The sequence below is a fragment of the Pristiophorus japonicus genome, chromosome 1, assembly GCF_044704955.1.
Source record: "Pristiophorus japonicus isolate sPriJap1 chromosome 1, sPriJap1.hap1, whole genome shotgun sequence".
Taxonomy (NCBI): domain Eukaryota; kingdom Metazoa; phylum Chordata; class Chondrichthyes; family Pristiophoridae; genus Pristiophorus; species Pristiophorus japonicus.
Window position 1 is genome coordinate 106054784 of NC_091977.1, and position 13551 is coordinate 106068334.

The 13551-nt window shown below is 48.1% G+C and overlaps 1 protein-coding gene across 9 annotated transcripts in view; it reads left to right on the plus strand.

The window, feature by feature from the left end:
* agtpbp1 (ATP/GTP binding carboxypeptidase 1) overlaps positions 1 to 13551 on the plus strand; it is a 492848-nt gene that overhangs the window by 49746 nt on the left and 429551 nt on the right. For all 9 annotated transcript variants that reach the window (XM_070882177.1, XM_070882142.1, XM_070882161.1 and 6 more), the window contains one exon: positions 2741 to 2813. In XM_070882177.1, coding sequence (XP_070738278.1) covers positions 2782 to 2813 — 32 coding nt within the window. In that variant the 5' untranslated portion in view covers positions 2741 to 2781. The remainder of the gene's footprint in view (positions 1 to 2740; positions 2814 to 13551) is intronic.

Here is a 13551-nt window from a genome sequence, read left to right on the forward strand (position 1 = left end):
CCTCCATCAGTGCAGCACTCCCTCAACACTGTACAGGAGTGTTGGTCTAGATTTTTGTGCTCAAGTCTGAACCCACAACCTTCTGACTCCGAGGCGAGAGTGCTATCCACTGAGCCACAGCTGACACTGAGAATCAAATAAGTTTTTAATAAAGCACTGAATCACTGAGGAGCCAGTAAATTTACCAAAAAGCAGTGCCTGACAACCCAGGAATTTTTCATTACCGGTCTATGTTGAGTAACTGATTTTAGCTGTGGTAGTTGCTGGAGAACTACAATTATCATCAGGCCACAATGTCACTGGATTAGGAAGGGAAAAATAAAGCAAGATTTCTGTTCCTGATTGCTATTCAGAAACAGCTGTCGGAAGTACCCATGTGTGGATGTTGGATAAGGAGAGGATTTGGCTCGGCTTGAAGTTCCTTCATTGGCTGTAAAGTGCTTAGAGATGTCCAGTGGTCGTGTAAGGTACTATATAAATCCAAGTCTTTCTTTTTCCTTATGATTGAATGGCTTGCAACACTCACTGTCAAGGCCCACACACGAGTAATGGCCTCCAGGAACGAAACTTTGAAAAGATGACAACCATTGCAAGGAGTCAATGGCTTTAGGAGGGGAAGAAGACCAGCAAATTGGCAAAACAAAGAGAGGAATTATTACAGGCACTACAGTAAGTTCAGACTTTGGGATTGGTTGTGCCATTAAAATCAGCAAACATTTCTCAAAAAACGACCCTGAATATTGTCGATTGTCGAGACCTATGTGCTCCTTGGAAGGGGGGGGGGGGCGGGGGGCAGTGGCAGCGTTGAACTGCTTTCAAACTATGAAGACTGAAAATCCATACCTGTGGCAGATGATTCAACATTGCCTCAAATTATCAACCTACAAATCTCCATGTGTACCTGAAACTTTCCAAGCAATTAATAACTTGTAAATGGTTGCTGTAATTGCAGGTAATTTAGAGAAATGCAGTCACCTTTTGCCTCTGTTTCTATATATTTCAAAGATCAGATTAAATCTTTGGGGAATCCTGTCTATTTGGGAGCCAGTTTGAAGACACTGGTTTATTGCTACCATTACTGCTAATGACTCTCACCAATGATCATTTTTAATGTGTGAACCTAGACAATGAGCATCAACAACAGCAACTTGCATTTATAGCGTACCTTTACCATAGTAAAATGTCCCAAGCAGGCTATTCAACTGTGGTGGGCACAACTATCAAATCTGATCCTCATCCGATCTTCCTCTAGCTTTCAAGAAGGGGACCATTGGTGAGTGATCTGGAGTGGGAATCCTGAATGATATTCCTAATCCAGTGGTGTTGCGGCCACTTCTAGCATCCCCGCTGCTGCCCTGACTGAGGTTATCTCACTCCATAGAGACTGGGGATTGATTATGGATCCTTGTCTGCGTGAATTGACACTGCGGAAACATTTACACACTTAAAAATGAAGGTAGAGTTCATCCACCTGGCACGCTGTTTGTTTGAAATTTTTCATTGCAGTACAATATTGTTTCCCCTTTCTCCTCGCTACAAATACTTGAAGATAAAGCCACACTCTGGCCTTAAACCAGGGTAAAGGGAAAATAAAAAATTGGGATAAAACCTCTTAAAAGAAACTCTGCGGGGTATACTTTCTGTTCAAAGTAGTCCTTCCTCAGGTTGTTTTTAGGAAAAGTCGAGCCATAAATATATCTCTTTCCTGATTTGAAAATATACATTTTCCAGTATTGTGGGAACCCACCATTTCAGATTTCTGATTTCTCAGCAACACAAATTAAGTCAGATACAGGAAGAGAGGAAGGAAGGATAACTCAACCTTCATAAAGCTTTCTTCTATCAACCCAGTGATAATTACAGAGTGGGAAAATGGTCTTCGAATTGCTGCACTCATTTCAGTGGGTATCAGTGCTTCAGATCAGCTTGGGCAGCAATTCGGACTGGCCTGATGCTACATTGGCTGAGTATGCAGTAGTATAGCTAGTCAGTCAGTCGATCATGCAGCTCTGGATGGTTTCCGAGGGCAGTTCAACCTGCTGATTACAATAGAAATCAATGGAGTCGCAATGTGGTGTTGGGTAATAGATATTTATGGCTATATCTAACTTTTGAATACAAAAGGGAGATGTCTATTAACTGTTAATGATTTGTCATAGACGATGTAAGTCATTAGAGTCTTTCAGTGGTTATGAACAACTATAATGCAGAATCTTGGGTTTAATACTTGTCATCAATCAACTGAATTAATAATATATGTTGCATCCATTAGATTTCACTTACAGCTCCCTATGAGCCATTATATTATGGGACTTGTGCACATCAAACTGCTCATGGCTGATGCATTGCACATAAGCATGTTAGACCACAGTGTCAGGCTACAAGCTTAGTAACGGAATTGCTGATTACAAGGATTGTGTGGAAACCAGGTATACCCGTCATAAAGAAATGGGGGGAGGAAATCTAGATGACTGTCCATTTGGTCACTCTCCAATATTTTCTTTTATGTGACCAAGTGTGAGATTAGCTGTAATTTGGAAGCAGGTTGTCAACGTTACCTTCTGGAATGCAGGCAGTGTGTAGCCTGCGAAAGGAACCGAGCAGGAGGAGAGCATTTGAAAAAGAATGTACATATCCTCAAAAGAATTAACTTAGTTTTTTTTTAAAGAAAAGTTGCAGTAAGCTATACATTATATTTGAATTTTCTCCTGATTTTTATTTGAAAATGTTTTAATTTCAGATTATTTAAAATGGCAAAGTGAAAGAGGAATTTTAGCTAAGATGAACAAAGTCAAAGTGTCAACAGAAAAAGGGTGAGTAGGTGAAAGACAAAGAAGTCTGATCATTTCATTGGCATGAAAATTTGTTTAATTTGTGCATCTTGCTTCATGTTGTTATTGTGATTCTATACTTAAAACTACATATGAAAAGATTGTTTACATATATCTGTTGTAGTCACGGAGTTCCTTTTAAGAACACAGGAACAGGAGTAGGCCAGTCAGCCCCTCAAGCCTGTTTCACCATTCAATCAGATCATGGCTGATCTATACATCAACTCCATTTACCTGCTTTTGCTCCTGATCCCTTGATCCCATTACTCAACACAAATCTATTGATCCCAGTCTTGAAAGATTCAATTAACCCAGCATCCACATCGCTTTGTATGACCAAATTTCAGATTTTCACTGACCTTTGTGTGAAAAAGTGCTTGCTGACTTCATTTCTAAATGGCCAGCTCCAATTTTAAGAGTATTCCCTCTTGTTCTGGATTTCCCCACCAGAGGAATTCTTTTATCATTTTAAAGACACTTCCAACCAATTAAATACTTTGGAAGTGTAATTACTATTGTAATATAGGTAACATGGCAGCCAATTTGCACAGAGCAAGGTCCCACAAATAGCAATAAAATAAATGACCAGATCATCTGCTCTCTCAGGTGGACATAAAAAATCCTATTGCACTATTTCGAAGAAGAGCAGAGAAATTATCCCCGGTATCCTGGTAAATATTTATCCCTCAATCAACATCACATAAACAAATTAGTTGGCCATTATCACATTGCTATTTGTGGGAGCTTGCTGTGCGCAAATTGGCTACCGAGTTTTCTATATTACACCAGTGATTACACTTCATTGGCTGCAAAGCGTTCAGGACTACTGGTGGTCATGAAAGGCGCCATATAAATGCAAGTCTTTTTTCTTTTATTTGCTCAACAGGTCCATGCTGGTGTTTATGCTCCACACGAGCCTCCTCCCACCCTTCTTTATCTAACCCCATCAGCATATCCTTCTATTCCATTCTCCCTCATGTGCTTATCTAGATTCCCCTTAAATACATCTATGCTAGTCACCTTAACTACTCCTTGTGGTAGTGAGTTCCACATTCTAACTACTCTCTGGGTAAAAACGTTTCTCCTGAATTCCTTATTAGATTTGTTAGTGACTATCTTATCTTTATGGCCCTGAGTTCTGGTTTTCCCACACAAGTGAAAACATCAACTCTATATTTACCCTATCCAACCCTTTCATAATCTTAAAACCTCTATTAGGTCACGCCTGTGTTCCTTTTAGAGAAAAGGGCCCCAGCCTGTTCAATCTTTCCTGATAGGTATAATCTTTCAGTTATGGCATCATTTTAGTAAATCTTCTTTGCACCTTCTCCAGTGCCTCTATATCTTTTTTATCTTATGTTATAGAATCATAGAAATTTGCAACACGGAAGGAGGCCATTTCGGCCCATCGTGTCCACACCGGCTGATCAAGAGCTGTCCAGCCTAATCCCACTTTCCAGCTCTTGATCCGGAGCCCTGTAGGTTATGGCACTTTAAGTGCACATCCAAGTATTTTTTAAACATGGTGAGGCTTTCTGCCTCAACACCCTTTCAGGCAGTGAGTTCCAGACCCCCACCACCCTCTGGGTGAAGAAATTTCCCCTCATATCGCCTCGAAACCTCCCCCCAATTACTTTAAATTTATGCCCCCTGGTTGTTGACCCCTCTGCCAAGGGAAACAGGTTCTTTCTATCCAGGCCCCTCATAATTTTATACACCTTAATCAGGTATCCTCTCAGCCTCCTCTGCTCCAAAGAAAACAGACCCAGCATCTCCAATCGTTTCTTATAGCCAAAATTCTCCAGTCTAGGCAACATTCTTAGAAACATAGAAATTTACAGCGCAGAAGGAGGCCATTTCGGCCCATTGTGTCCACGCCGGCCGCCCAAGTGCTGTCCAGCCTAATTCCTCTTGTAAATCTCCTCTGCATCCTTTCCAGTGCAATCACATTTTTTCTGTAATGTGGTGACCAGAATTGCACACAGTACTCCAGCTGCGGCCCAACCCATGTTTTATACATAACGTCCTTGCTCTTGTATTCTATGCCTGTGAATCTGCATTGCACAGTCCCTTTGTTACTCTGCACTTTTCAGTGTCGTACCATTTAATGTGTATTCCCTTGTCTTGTTAGACCTCCTCAAATGCATTACCTCATATTTATCCGGATTGAATTCCATTTGCTACTGTTCTGCCCACCTGACCAGTACATTGATATCTTTCTGCAGTCCGCAGCTTTCTTCATCATTATCAACCACGCAGCCTATTTTAGTGTCATCTGCAAATTTCTTAATCATACCCCCAACATTCAAGTCCAAGTCATTGATAAAAACCACAAAAAGCAAGGGACCCAGCACTGAGTCCTGTGAAACCCCATGGATACAATCTTCCAGTCACAAAATGACCCTTGATTCCTGCCTCTGAGCCAATTTTGGATCCAACTTGCCACTTTGCCTTGGATCCCATAGGCTTTTACTTTCGTGACCAATCTGTCATTTGGGACCTTATCAAAAGCTTTGCTAAAATCCATATACACTACATCATACGCACTGTCTTCATTAACCTCCTGGTTACCTCCTCGAAAAATACAATCGTTAGACACGACCTTCCATTAACAAATCCATGCTGACTGTTCTTGATTAATCCATGTCTTTCCAAATGACGAATTATCCTGTCCTTCAGGATTTTTTCCAATAATTTTCCTACCACTGAGATTAGGCTGACTGGCCTGTAATTACTCAGTCTATCTCTTTTCCCCCCTTTTTAAACAAAGATACAACATTAGCAGTCCTCCAGTCCTCTGGTACCATACCTGTAGCCTTAGAGGACATAGAAACATAGAAAATACGAGCAGTAGTAGGCCATTCGGCCCTTCGAGTCTGCACCGCCATTCAATATGATCATGACTGATCCTCTATCTCAACACCATATTCCTGCTTTTTCCCCATGCCCCTTGTTGCCTTTTGTTTCTAGGGGCCCAAGTTTCCGTTTCTGGCGAAAACGGCGCACATACGAGACTTACGTGACCTGCCTGGGCTCGAAGGTGCGCCGGAATCTTCTTCAGCAATTCTCCGGTCCCCCTGGAGCGTGGCGTGGCACAGCGTAGTCTCCCTGGGGCGGAGCAAGCCGATCGCAGCCTGCAGGGGGGCGGGGCTAGGGATCATGACTTCTTGTCAGTGCCGTTAGCGTTGCGCAGGCGCATTGGAGGGGGGGTAGAGAGCGTGGCTACCGGAGGGGGGGGGGGGAAGAGAGAGAGAGAGAGAGAGAGAGGGGGGGGGGAGGAGGGAGAGGGAGGAGGAAGAGGGGGGGGGAGGGAGAGGGAGGAGGAAGAGGGGGGGGGGAGGGAGAGGGAGGAGGAGGAGGAGGGGGGAGGGAGAGGGAGGAGGAGGAGGGGGGAGGGAGAGGGAGGAGGGGGGAGGGAGGAGGAGGAGGGGGGAGGGAGAGGGAGGAGGAGGAGGGGGGGAGGGGGAGAGGGAGAGGGGGGAAGGGGAGGGGGGGAAGGAAGAGGGGGGGGAAGAGGGGGATGGGGGAGGGGGAGCGTGGCAATTGATGGAGGAGCGTGGGTTGGGGGGCACTCAATGATTGAAGAGCCGGAGGAGAGAGCAGGCGTGCCTCCTTCCAGCCTCCCCCCTCCACACACACCCTCACACACCCCTCCCCCCCCCCTCCACCACACACCAATCTCTTGTGTGGGACCATGTCAGAAGCCTTTTGAAAGTCCAAATACACCACATCCACTGGTTCTCCCTTGTCCACTCTACTAGTTACATCCTCAAAAAATTCCAGAAGATTTGTCAAGCATGATTTCCCTTTCATAAATCCATGCTGACTTGGACTGACCCTGTCACTGCTTTCCAAATGCGCTGCTATTTCATCTTTGATAATTGATTGCAACATTTTCCCCACTACTGATGTCAGGCTAACCGGTCTATAATTCACTGTTTTCTCTCTCCCTCCTTTTTTAAAAAGTCGTGTTATATTAGCTACCCTCAAATCCATAGAAACTGATCCAGAGTCAATAGATCACCAATGCATCCACTATTTCTAGGGCCACTTCCTTAAGTACTCTGGGATGCAGACTATCAGGCCCTGGGGATTTAACTGCCTTCGATCCCATCAATTTCCCTAACACAATTTCCTGACTAATAAGGATTTCCTTCAGTTCCTCCTTCTCGCTAGACGCTCGGTCCCCTCATCTTTCCGGAAGGTTATTTGTGTCTTCCTTCAATTGGTCTGCCATTTCTTTGTCCCCCATTATAAATTCACCTAATTCTGACTGCAAGGGACCTACGTTTGTCTTCATTAATTTTTTTCTCTTCGCATATCTATAGCAGCTTTTGCAGTCAGTTTTTATGTTCCCAGCAAGCTTCTTCTCATACTCTATTTTCCCCCTCGTAATTAAACCCTTTGTCCACCTCTGCTGTATTACAAAATTCTCCCAGTCCTCAGCTTTGCTGTTTTTTCTGGCCAATTTATATGCCTCTTCCTTGGATTTAACACTATCCTTAATTTCCCTTGTTAGCCACGGTTGAGCCACCTTCCCCGTTTTTATTTTTACTCCAGACAGGGATGTACAATTGTTGAAGTTCATCCATGTGATCTTTAAATGTTTGCCATTGCCTATCCACCGTCAACCCTTTAAGTATCACTCGCCAGTCTATTCTAGCCAGTTCACGTCTCATACCATCGAAGTTACCTTTCCCCAAGTTCATGTCCTGAGAGAGGAATTATAGACCGGTCTGAATTAACTGTGTCACTCTCCATCCGATTCCGTAGCTCCACCCATACCGATTCCACATCATCCAAGCTAATGTCCTTCCTTACTATTGCATTAATTTCCTCTTTAACCAGCAACGTCACCCCACCTCCTTTTCCTTTCTGTCTATCCTTCCTAAATGTTGAATACCCCTGGATGTTGAGTTCCCAGCCTTGGTCACCCTGGAGCCATGTCTCCCTGATGCCAATTACATCATATCCATTAACTGCTATCTGCGCAGTTAATTCATCCACCTTATTCCGAATACTCCTTGCATTGAGGCACAGAGCCTTCAGGCTTGTCTTTTTAACACCCTTTGCCCCTTTTGGATTTTTGTAATGTGGTCCTTTTTGCTTTTTGCCTTGGGTTTCTCTGCCCTCCACTTTTACTTTTCTTCTTTCTATCTTTTGCTTCTGCCCCCATTCTACTTCCCTTTTCGCCCTGCATATAGGTTCCCATCCCCCTGCCACATTCGTTTAACTCCTCCCCAACAGCACCAGCAAACACTCCCCTAGTACATTGGTTCCGGTCCTGCCCAGGTGCAGACCGTCCGGTTTGTACTGGTCCCATCTCCCCCAGAACCGGTTCCAATGCCCCAGGAATTTGAATCCCTCCCTTCTGCACCACTCCTCAAGCCACGTATTCATCTGAGCCATCCTGCGATTCCTACTCTGACTAGCACATGGCACTGGTAGCAATCCTGAGATTACTACTTTTGAAGTCCTACTTTTTAATTTAGCTCCTAGTTCCCTAAATTTGTCTTGTAGGACCTCATCCCGTTTTTTTACCTATATCGTTGGCACCTATATGCACCTCGACAACTGGCTGTTCACCCTCCCTCTTCAAAATGTCCTGCACCCGCTCAGAGACATCCTTGACCCTTGCACCAGGGAGACAACATACCATCCTGGAGTCTCTGTTGTGGCCGCAGAAACATCTATCTATTCCCCTTACAATAGAATCCCCTATCACTATAGGTCTCCCATTCTTTTTCCTGCCCTCCTGTGCAGCAGAGCCACCCACGGTGCCATGGATGGTTCGGTAGATATCATTATCCAGACGTTCCCAGTACGAGTGTCGGTCTCCCACGTCCCTCTTGAGCTTTCTGAGCCACCACCACCGTGCCAGAGGTATGTCCCCTTGGCAAGTTAGGCATACCTTCCTGCCTTCTATCAATCTCACTCTGGAAGTGGCCACAGTGATCTCTGGGCAGGGGATGGAGGCCTCTCCGTAGGTAAAGTCCTTATGGTTGGAGTACTTGGTGGAGTTCGATCCCAACAACCCAGGTCATCTCCCCTCGTGGGAGTAGGTGACCCGGCCATCCGCCGCCGGAGTCCCTTCTTCTGTGGTCACTGTCGGCGCTCTGCCCCCGGAGCATCCAAAAACCAGGGAGTCCTCGGTGTCCCCTCGGTGCCCGGTGCAGATCCTTAGCGATACCAGCATCACTAACGCACAGTAGGGAGGTGTTGACATCTGAAAGGCAAGAAGAACATGGCCTTGCCTTGAGAGACCTCTCCAGGCTCGGCCCGCGTAACATGTTCCAAACACAAAAATGCTGTACCCAACAGTCACTGCCTTACTTAAACACATATGCACACAACACAAAGTAACAAAACAGGAAGGGAAAATATATACACCGCCACCCGTCCCCGGGTGGCCAGGCTACATCCTGTCACTGTACAGGCGTCGTCAACCACTCGGCTGACCGTACCCTGGGGACCAGGATGCCCTCCGCTGAGGGGCTCGTATATTCCCCCTTAATGAGTCTGGTGCTGCCCTCCAAGGCCCTCCCGAGCCCCGGATAATCGGTGGGAGACCCTTGCTAGCGCAACAGAGCACCCTCCCTGTTGTCTTTCGCCTTCTCGGTCTGGGGCGGGGAGCTAAGTAAACAGGGGATCACGGCGCCCTGGGCTGTCACTCCTCCTTACTGTCGGTGCAGGGTCCCACGTTATGGGCTGCAATGCTATCTCCTCCACCTCTTGGGCTAGCCCCAGCTGATCCACCATGGGAGGTTCAGCCTCCCCTCGGACCTTGCTAGTGATAGAGCCTTTCTCCCCACTTTTGTTGGTGGGCTGGGAACCTCTATCCAGTGGTGGGATAGCCTTACTGGAGCAGTGAACCATCCCCGGCTGTAGAGCTTCGGGGCCCGCTGCCTCCTGCGGAGCCTCCAAATCCACCGGGGCCTGTTCTTCCCCCAGTGCCTGATTCCCTTCCCTTGCTCGTCCCCTCTGTTTTTTTACCTCCTTTGGGGTCAAACAATTTACACTGATTAATGTGATACCACTTCACCCGGCGAGGCAATTGAACCGCATAGACCATAGGGCTAGCCTTGTCGACTATGCTGTATGGTCCCATATACAGTGGTTCAAATACCCCGACCCGGGCGAAGCTTCTCACCATCACCTGGTCGCCCACCTCACAATCATGGTGACTGCGGGGTTCCAGCAGCAGCCGATTGGCACGGTGCTGTTTACCCATGTTGTTGGCCGCCTGCCAGTGAATCTGTTGAAGCTGTTCAAACAGATTCCTGATGAGGCGGTCCTGGTTCACCTCTCGAAGTGAGAACTGGCGCCAACACATGCACTGGGGTTCTCATGATCCGGTCAGTCATCAGCTCATGGGGTGAGTAGTACCCTGTGCTCTTTAATTGACTGGCCCGGATTCCCATGAGGACCAACGGTAAGACCTCCACCCACTTGTTCGGTGAGTTTAATGTCTCCTTGTGCAGCCTTTCCTTTAGGGTCCGGTTCAGGCGTTCTACGGGGCCTGAGGACTGAGTGTTGTAGGCGACATGCCATTTGGCTCTTATCCCCAGCACCTTTAGGGTGGCCTGCATCACCTGGCCGGTGAAGTGGTTTCTCCGGTCGGACTCCACGATTTGAGGTAGACCCCACCGAGAGAACACCTCCCTCACTAGGATTTTTGCAGTCCCCACCGTGGTAGCTGTTCGACAAGGGAAGGCTTCCACCCATTTGGAAAACACATCCACCAGGACGAGGCAGTATTTATAACCTCCCTGGGCGGCCGGTAGGGGTCCGATGTAGTCGATCTGGATCGACTGCCATTGTCCCTCTACCCGCCTGACGTGTCCCATAGACACCTTCCTTTTCTGAGGGTCTGGGTTGTTTGCAGCGCAAACCATACAGCCTGCACAGAAGTCGCGGACGTCTTCCCGGAGGCCTGGCCACCACCCTGACTTTTCTACCCGTTGTCAGGTAGATTCCGGCCCGGGGTGTCCCGCACCTGGACCCTCATGGGCCAGCTGAAGGAATTCCCTCCGGTGTTGTGGCGGCACTACCCATTTGTCCTCTTTAAACAACATGCCTTCCCACACAGCAATATCTGCAGCACTGTACGGGCCCTCCGCCTTTTCCCCCTTTTTGATAGCAGCCAAGACAGCCTTCAGGACCGGATCCTGCATCTGGACTACTTTAAGGTCCGGGGCCGCAGCCACCCCTACGCTCCCTTGTGTCCCTGGCTTGCTTCTTGCTGCTGCTATCCTGCCTGCCTCGTATGGGTCCCATGGGCGACCTGTACGAGCACCTTCCCTTGCCAGCAGGTCTGCCTGCTGGTTACCTTCCCCCCCGTGGCTCAGTTTTGGAGTGGGCCTTCACCTTATAGATATATACATCCCCGGTTTCTCCCATTGCAGCCACGATCCTTTCTAGCAGGGGTTTGGTGAAAAAGGGCTTCCCATCCGCAGAGGTGTACCCCCGGCGTGACCAAATCGCCAGATACTCTGTACACGAATTGCAAGTGAACATGCTGTCCGAGCAAATCGTGTATGGGGTAGGGAATTCCTCGGGGTGTGTGACCACATACATCACCGCTGAGAGTTCCGCCTGCTGGGTGCTCAGGTTGCATGGGAGTTTAAGAGCCAAGGCAATCCCTGCCTTGGGATCCCAAACTCTGCAGCCCGTGAGTCTTGTACCCGCGGACACTGAACTGGAGCATCAACATAGATCTCGCGGCCTGTGGGGTGTATCGCTGCCCGAAATCAAAGTTGATGTCCCATACCCCCTCCACAGAGCATCTATGCGGCTGCCCTGGATAGATTAAATTTGCTGCGAGCCTGGGCTCGCAGAGGCCCTTGACCTTTAAAGTCATTTGGGAGAGGAGGAGAGTCCAGCGAGTGATTCTAGCACTGCTCACTGTCCCGTCCTTAATCTTCCCATCCACCAGCATCTGCGTCAGGATATGATGGGCGAGGAGTGTAATGGGGGATACTCCGGTCAAGATCTGAGCTCTCTTTACTGCCTAGTGGGTGGCAAGCAAGTGCCTCTCACAATTGGAGTATCCCTTTTCTACCTCCGTGAGGACCCTGGAGGAGTACACCACTGGTCTCAGCTGACCATTTTGCTCCTGGAGCAACACTGCACTTAAGCTGTCGCCACTGGCTGCCACCTCCAGGAAGAATTCCTCCCCCCCATCAATTGCCCCTAGGGCTGGTGCTACCTGCAGGTCTCTCTTAAGACAGACAAATGCTGCCTCACAGCCCTCGTCCCATTCCCACTCGACCCTCTTATGTAGGAGTCTGAGCAGAGGGGTGGCAGTGGCTGCATAGTCCTCGATGAAGTCCCTACAGTAGCCAGTGATTCCCAGGAAAGACCTTACCCCCGACACATCCTTAGGGACAGGGAGTTCCTGCACTGCCTTTCTTCTCGCCTCATCAATGCCCTTTCTCCTGCCCTTATCGTCAGGCCCAGGAATTTTACTTCTCCTAGACCTATCTGGGCTTTCTTGGGGTTAATTTTAAAACCCCCTTTAGTAAGACCAGCAGCTCGGCCAGCAGTGGACCGTGTTCCTCACTGCTGTCTGTGAACAACAGGTCGTCCACATACTGGACCAGCTGATGTGGTTGGTTGAAGGCTTTTAAGCAGTTCGCCATGCATTGGTGAAAATTGCTGGGACTGTTATGAAAGTCCTGTGGGAGGCAGCTCCATGTATACTGCTGTTCCCGGAAGGTGAAGGCAAACTTGTACTGGTCTTCCCTCCGTACAGGGATAGACCAGAACCCGTTGGATATGTCCAATACTGTGAACGTGGTTGCGGATGCAGGGATTTTCCCTATCAGATCCGCAACCGCCGCTACTGTGGGAGCACAAGCTGGGATGTTTTTATTGAGCACCCTATAATCCACCGTAGCCCTCCAAGAATTGTCCGGTTTCCTAACCAGCCAAAGCGGGGAGTTGACATGGGTGGCTATGGGTCTCAAAACATCCTGCTCGACAAGCGAGCTTAAAGCTGTCTCCAAGTCTGCTTCTGCCTCTCTGGGAAAGCCATACTGCTTTTGTGGGCGGGTCATGGGATCCCCATCTATTCTAACCTCCACTCCTGTGACTCTCCCACAATCGTGTTTATGGGTGGCAAATGCTGCAAGATTTGCTTGCACATAGGCCCGGTACTCGGCCGGGGTGTTACCAACCAGAACCTCCAGGTCATAACCCCCTTTTGGCTTCATTGTACACAGAGTCCCTTTTCCCTGTTTCTTATCAATAACCATGACTTCTCCCTCTGCTCCCGTGCCCACTGTGCCCCATTGACAGTGATTCCTCAAATCTTCTAGGATCTGGCGAGCGATGATGAAATCAGCCCCCAAGATCCCTTTTCCCACCTGCTCCCATTTCATCAGGACGCACTTCCATTGTGTTTGGAGTGCTCCTAAACGAACTGCGAGCGGGACTGAGAAAAACCCAGCCTTCTCATTTCCTGTGAACCCAACTAGTTGATACGACATCCCGTTTGATAGAGGAAAGGTTGCGGGGTCCTCCGAATGGACTATCGTGCTGGAAGCACCAGTGTCCAAAAGGTAAGTACCCAATACACCCTCAACCCTCCATCCTGACCCAGGGTCGTCCCCAGGGGTCGTATTCTAGTGGGCACAGGTATGCAGGCTGGGTCTGGGCTAGTCACGGCCTCTGTACTGGCAGGGTTGCTGGTGATTCCCTGCCTGTTGCCGTGGCTACC